Genomic DNA, 7500 nt, shown 5'->3' on the forward strand with positions numbered 1-7500 from the left:
TTATGCATTCCACACAGAAGGTTATGCGATCGCTTGAAAGACTTTTTTCTGTTAATTATATATTATTTTGGGCAGACTTAAGGAAGCAGGGATAGTTTTTCCTGTTGTGGCAATTGGCTCAACGCCAAGTTGTTCTAAGCCTCCTGAGGACATATCTGGAATTACTGAGTTTCACCCAGGAAATTACGTCTTTTATGGTAGGTGAAGAGCTTTTCCTAAAAATTATGTCATCTTTTGATTACATTACTATTCAGAGAGGGGAACATTAGTGAGCCATAGAGGTGCTGCATATTGTAACACTAATATTACAGGGCATCTGACAGGTTGCGGTGATGTGGATCCGCATAATTCCCTAAAATCTGCATCCTCCACATAATTATGATGATTTCCACATAAAACAAAAGAAATGCCTGACATTAGCGATAAAGCAGCTGTTTACCATCCTCACAAACATTAAAAGCCAAAGAGATTGGCTATGTTGAAATGCTTATCTTCCTGAATGTTGAATAAAACACACCATTTTGTTCGCAAGATGAAAGTTCATAAGCAGTTTCTACGCATTTTTCTGCGATTTAGCCTGGACTCTACAGTGTAGTTAAACCATTTTCATTAAAATACTCTAAGCTCAAAATTTAAAATAAAAGATGCAACAAGATATGAAAATTTAGCCGCAAGTTATACTCGCAAATTAAATTGCATCATTTGTAAAAGTAGGGACAATCATTGCGATGAAGTTGTACAATACAAAATAGGAGCCTGCAATTCGTATGTGTAAAAACCTGCTGAAATTGGTGAATGGTCGAGGGAATAGGCCACTTTGGAAAATACCATAATACTCTTTGTTTGTCCCCCCAAATTTTGCACAAGCATTGTTTTCAGTTTCTCTTGGGACTTACAATGGTCGCAAGAGAAAACAAAAACAATGCTTATGCAAAATTTGGGGGGACAAACAGAGTATTATGGTATTTTCCGAAGTGGCCTATGGATCGTGGTTCAACCACATTACAATTTTGCTCCATATCTCCAAATTGAAACAATATTCATGACGAGAAACAAAATATATTTTTTTATCGCTTTATTTATTTTTAAGTTGACAAAAGTTTCAGCAAAATGTCAATTGCTAACCCTTTTATTTTAACGGTGAAAGCTGATTGCACATTGGCGACTCCTCCAGATATCTTAATCTCAAAGGGAAAATTTTAAATTCAGTCGCAAATACGACTGTATTGGTTGTAATTTCGAGTCCTGATTTACCTTACCAATTCATAAGGATGACAGCCAACAGAAACGCACTATTCCGGTCACATGTGTTGGTTTGTAAATCTTGATTAAGTTCAACTGTTTGAAAGCAGGGGAGGGATTGAATAGATAGCAGGGAAAGGCTGGGGTTGATGCATGAATTTTTAATTATTTGAATTATCAATAGGATTAACTTTTATAAAGATCTCTAGCTCACCTAATTAGTATGCTTAAATTTAATAAAGACGAGTCCTGTACAAAGTTTATAAATCAATCGCAAGTTTAACATTTCAATCACAACTACATTGTATTATGTAACGATTTACTTGCCTCTTGTCAGCCTTGTTGAGAACGTTTAATGCATCCTCTCCTCCAGTCTTGCACAAATGACAGTTAACTGCACATATTAACAAATAAAGCGAATTGGGCGGATAACGCTCTCCATTTTGATTGGCACTTCACAAACGAACTTGATCAACCAAAAGTATAGTAGCGTATTTGGCGACATGTGCTCTACTGAAATGGTCATATTTTGAACATCTTCGCATTTATTTTGCCATGGCTGCTGCCATTCCTCCAACACTTTTCTACCCCATTTTATGTTGTATTGTGTTGCTCTCAGAGTGGCTTCCAACACAAGACTGGTCTCTTCTTTATTACCCTTTGGAGTGCGAAACTGACCAGCCATGTTTCTACTACAAAAGCTCTGTGAAAGTGAATTGCTTTAAATTCAGTGTTGAGTATTTCCAACTGCTATGGGCCAACGTGATTAACATGACAAACACAATATATTGTTCATTTCACAACAAAGATAAAATGGCTTTCCTGTAGTTCGCCGTTTTAAATGCCCATAAAGGCCTCTGCCTCATATTTTATCTATTACACAAGCATGTAAATACAATGGACAGGCCTAATTATTAGTACTAAAAATTGTTTAGATTTCCGCATAATCTGGTGTAATTTCCTCATAATCAACGCATGTTTATGCATAATATGGCCAAAAATTTCCACATAATCTTTGAATTTTTTCCACATCCTATCAGAAGCCCAGTAATTATTAAATTACATGTAGGCTTTGATAAACCTGCATCAGTTCTTGGCAGGTGACATCCTGAGTCTTTTAAGAGCAGATTGTATAAATTACCAGTAGCTCTATCAAACATTTAGTGGTGCTGTTTACTCTACATAAAGCCATTTTAAACAGCTGCGCTTATGTTGTAAGCAGCATGGTCTGATTGTGCTATATACAGTGTAGGAGCACATTAAGTTCAGTTTTTGTCAATATCATTCCGCTAGATTATCAACAGTTCCTGATTGGTTCATGTGACATGAGTGACATTGCAGTACGAGTCTTAACCAGAGTGATTGGAAATTATCCTGACAGACAGCAAATCTTGATTGACTGTGGTTGGACTGGCTTATCTCTTGATAGCCTTGGAAAACTCAAAACTGGATTTTGTTTTTTTGAGGGTCATCCTAATCTTAAGTAAGTAAATGCCTGTCATTTTTCCAGTCCTCTCTCTCTGTTAGTGCTCTGTTTTATGAAATACACTAATAAATATGTAGATTGGAGAAAAGCTGAAACAGACAAGAGCCACCACAGATAAAACAGGGGACTTCTCATTTTAAAAGCCATCAATTCACTTACTGAGCTATGTGATCCATAGGGGCTTCGAGAATTGGTAGCTTAAAGGGGCACTGTCCTGCTAATTTGGCTGTTTTTAGGTCAAAATTGGGTAAAAACCTAAATTAGTACTTAAGCTCACATGTGCAACATCCCTGATAACCCACTGACAAGATATGAAATATATTTATTGCACAAAGAGCTATTCATACATGTATTTAATTTTTGGCGGTTTTCTGCGGAAACCATCTCCAAAATTGAAAAACTGGCCAGTTTTTTCAAGTTTTAATCCATTTCCATCCTCTCCATCCATGGATGCCAATAATAAAGAATAGCTTCAGTGAACTTCAATTGTTATTGGCAAAAAAAATATGCGATTATTTTTTGGTCTTGATTGATGCAAAGATGTATTTTAGTGTTTTGAAGTTTGGCTGAAATAGCGTGACACTGCCCCTTTAAGCAAGGAGGATGACAGCGGCTACAAGAACAACTAAGCATTATTTTGATTTCTTTGCAATCATCCAAAGTCTTTCGAAATGAATAGTTTACTGCACAAACTTTTTTGCAACAAAATTGGTATTAACCGTCTTGTAGTTTGAGAGAAAATTGAAGAATTATCATCAGGTGCTTACGCCCTCAACATTACCTCAAATTTGGATATATCCTGTTGTTGTTAAGACTAGAACAGCTGAGAAATGTACCAAAATGTAAAACACACATCTGGGGTGTGCAAAGCCTTTGTTCTTCTTCATCAAACCTATTGTTTTGCTTCATTCGCATAGCTGTGACCATCATCCTTGCTTAAGCTCCCTGATGTCATCTGACAACAAAAATTCACATCTTATTCATTGAAACATTTCATGTTATATTCACTGAAACATTCTGACTTGTTTAGTCGGTAGTTAACTGTTTTCTAGGCATCCAGGAACTAAATCTGCTTGAAGGGTCATTGAAGTTTAGAGAGACGTAGGAAAACTCCTTGTTTTATCCTCAAGACCTCCACAAACTTATCAATATTCCATGTCAGTATTCTGGCAATGGCAAATAGCCGATGAAATTATGTAATCAGAAATTAACGTCTTGAATGCACGATGAGGGCACAGAGTGTACAGAGCCATTTTCTTTTCTCATTAAACTTGTTGCATGTTGAGATGTTCACTGTCATGTTATCTAAGGAAACATTAATTTCATTTTTTTTTCACACCACTTTGTATGTCAGGCTTGTTAAAATGACCCAAGAGATTGGAACAGTGGAAGAAGTTGAGGGATCATTCGATGTGACTGCCTACCCTATTGGATCTTATTTGAAGATAATTCCCTACCATGTATGTGTGGTCTCTTTTGTTACAATTGAATTAATATAATAATCCATGACCCTATATGTATCTTTGAGACCTCTGACCCTCATGATTCTTATTTCAAGGCCTTGAGAGACTGTGAAATTGGCTTGAGGTCCTCAAACCATTCACTCCTCAGGCGCCCCAGATGCCCCCAGTTGATGAGTAAGACCACCTGGCATAAGACAGAGTAAAATCTGTTAAGTCCCACTGCCAGGAGTTAATGGAGGGGACGTAATTTTTTAGTGGTTAACCCATTCACTCTTCAGGTGCCCCAGGGATGCCCCCAATTGAAGAGTGAAATTGTCTGGAGTTAGACAGAGTAAAATGTATTAAGTCTCACCCCCAGGAGTTAATAGGTTAATGGAGCGGACATAGTATTTGACTGGTTTGATAAGATTCTCTGATTCTTACTTTAATATTCAACTGTCTTGTGTTGATATGAATGTCAGGGAATGTTAATCGATTTGTAATGCTGATTGAACTTGACATAAAAGTCGGCCAAATTGTTACCACAGATAGCTATTTCTGCGGACTGCTCATGTGTAGAACTCCGCCTGGAGACTAATTGTCTTCTGCCGGTCCTAAGCCTGGGAGGAGGAAGGTTGGGCGTGGGGTTAGCACCCTCACCCTGGAAAGCAAATTCAGCTACAAAAGCATCGACAACAAGAAACCAAAGCTTTCCCCTGGGCGGGGAGGGGTCTCCCTCGAGGAGACTTATGACGCTTTGTGGCAAAAGCCGGAAGAAAGCTGCAAGGCCGACTCTCCTTCTGACACCCAGGACAATAACAAGAGTAGCCACGTGGAACATCAGGACAATGTTTGAGGCAGGAAGAACCCACCAGGTAGCAAGAGAGATGAGAAACTACAGCATCAGAGTTCTTGGATTGAGTGAGACAAGGTGGCTACAGACAGGACAGCTGAGACGTTCATCTGGAGAGCAGCTGCTGTACTCCGATCACACAGAGGATGGGGCCCCTCACACTGAGGGAGTGGCCCTGATGCTGGCACCCGAGGCACAGCTCGCTCTCATTGGCTGGGAACCTGTCAACTCCCTTATCATCACAGCCAAGTTCACCACTAAGAAGAAAGACATCAGGCTGAGCATCATTCAGTCCTACGCTCGCATCAATGACGCAGGAAGAGGAGAAGAAGAACGACTTCTACCAGCAACTCCAGAGAGAGATCGTCAAAGGAGGAGCCACAGACATGACCATCCTCATGGGAGATTTCAATGCCAATATCGGCTCGGACAACACTGGCTACAAGGACTCCATTGGGACTCACGGACTGGACCAGATGAATGAGGATGGCGAGCGTTTTGCAGACCTGTGCGCCCTCAACCAGCTGGTGATTGGAGGAAGCATTTTCCCGCACAAGCGTATCCACAGATTGACCACATCTGCATCAGCCACAAGTTCAGGAGATCATGGAGAGACGGGTGTGTGATGAGAGGTGTGGACGTGTCATCAGGCCACCATCTTCTCCTGACAGCAGCGAGACTCCAACTGAGGAGAATCAGCAACACCAACAACACACGGGCAAGGTACAACGTCGGGCTGCTCAGGAACAAAGACACACAGGCAGCATTCAAGATCAGCCTTTCCAACAGATACCAGCTGCTACAAGACTGATAGACCCCGAGACTGACATTGAGACACACTGGGAACACAACAAGAAGATCAGGCAGGAAGAGGGCCCATCACAAGGATTGGATCTCTGCAAACACCATCCGCAAGCTCAAGGCAAGGAAAGCAAAGGAGACCGCACTGACCACGATCCGAACAAGAGCAGGGAAGACTAGAGCCCAGGCTGAGTATACAGCAGCAGACAGAGAGGTGAAGAGGAGCATCAAGAAGGACAAGAGAGATTACATCGACGACCTTGCCAGCCAAGCCAAGACAGAAGCTGGACAGGGAAACCTGAAGGACCTGTACCTGATGACTAAGAAGCTGTCAGGCAAGTTCCAACAGACAGACAAGCCAGTGAGAGACAAGAAGGAAAACCCACTGACGACAACAGAGGACCAGCTGAAGCAGTGGGTGAAACACTTCAGGGAGCTACTAAATCGCCTTGCCCCTGACACACCACCAGACATCCCACCCGCGATCCCACCCGCGGAGGAAGAACTACCCATCAGCTGCGACAAGCCCTCCAAGGCTGAGATCAGAAAGGCCATCAACGCACTCAAGAACGGGAAGGCAGCAGGGCCGGACGAGGTACCAGCAGAAGCCATCAAAGCAGACGTGGAGACAGTAGTCTACATGCTGCACAGCCTCTTCAGCAAGATCTGGGAAGAAGGGGAGGTACCGGCCCAGTGAAAGGAAGGCATCATCATCAAGCTGCCAAAGAAAGGGGACCTCAGGAACTGCAGCAACTATCGAAGAATCATGCTGCTGTCAGTGGCAGGCAAGGTTCTCAACAGAGTTCTTCTGGAGAGGATGAAAGAGGCAGTCAACCCCAACCAGCAGGCTGGCTTCCACAAGAACATATCCTGTGCGGACCAGATTGCCATCCTGCGCATCATTGTAGAGCAGTCGCTGGAGTGGAACTTCCCCCCCCCCCCCCCCCACCCCTCCCTCTACATCATCTTCTTAGGCTATGAGGTGTTTGACAACGTGGACAGAGAAACGCTGTGGAAGCTGCTGAGGCAGTATGGAGACCCAGAGAAGATCATCTCCCTCATAAAGTGCACCTACCAGGACATGAGCTGCAGGATTGCCCACGCCGCCAGTTGTCTGAGCGATTCTAAGTGAAGACCGGCGTCCGTCAGAGTCCGACTTGGCTCAACTGTCGCACAACCGCAGACAGATGCAGGACAAGACCACCTGCCTGGAGATAACATCAGCCGGGACAGGGCTCAACACCCACAGAAAGAAGACGGAGCTGATGAAGAGCAACACCACCACCAACACTCCAGTCACAGTCAGCAGAGAGCCCATCAAGGAGGTGGAGTCATTCGTCTATCTGGGAAGGGTGGTTGACCGACAGGGAGGAACAGACCGAGATGTAACAGCCAGGATCGGTAAGGCCAGAGCAGCCTTTGTCATGCTCAAGAGCATCTGGGCATCCAAAGAGATCAGCACAAGAACCAAGCTGCGCATATTCAACTCCAACTACTGTATGGGTGCGAGACATGGCGGACGGCAAAGACAATACAACAGAAGATTCAGGCATTCTTTAACAGCTGTCTGAGGCGCATTTTCAACACCCCATAGCCAGAGAACATCCGAAATGAGGACCTGTGGGAAAGAGCTGGGCAGGAACCAGTGGTCAAGCAGATTCTGCGGAGGAAGTGGG

At 43.0% G+C, this 7500-nt stretch overlaps 1 protein-coding gene across 4 annotated transcripts in view; it reads left to right on the forward strand.

Annotated features, from left to right (window-relative positions):
* LOC137985663 (D-serine dehydratase-like) overlaps positions 1-7500 on the forward strand; it is a 33743-nt gene that overhangs the window by 17627 nt on the left and 8616 nt on the right. For all 4 annotated transcript variants that reach the window (XR_011119324.1, XM_068833314.1, XM_068833316.1 and 1 more), the window contains exons 4-6: positions 76-197; positions 2536-2725; positions 4083-4188. Coding sequence is in view for 3 of the 4 variants with exons in the window: in XM_068833314.1 (XP_068689415.1) it covers positions 76-197; positions 2536-2725; positions 4083-4188 (418 nt within the window). In the remaining variant the exon portion in view is untranslated. The remainder of the gene's footprint in view (positions 1-75; positions 198-2535; positions 2726-4082; positions 4189-7500) is intronic.

Source organism: Montipora foliosa, chromosome 14 (assembly GCF_036669935.1).
Source record: "Montipora foliosa isolate CH-2021 chromosome 14, ASM3666993v2, whole genome shotgun sequence".
Lineage (NCBI taxonomy): Eukaryota > Metazoa > Cnidaria > Anthozoa > Scleractinia > Acroporidae > Montipora > Montipora foliosa.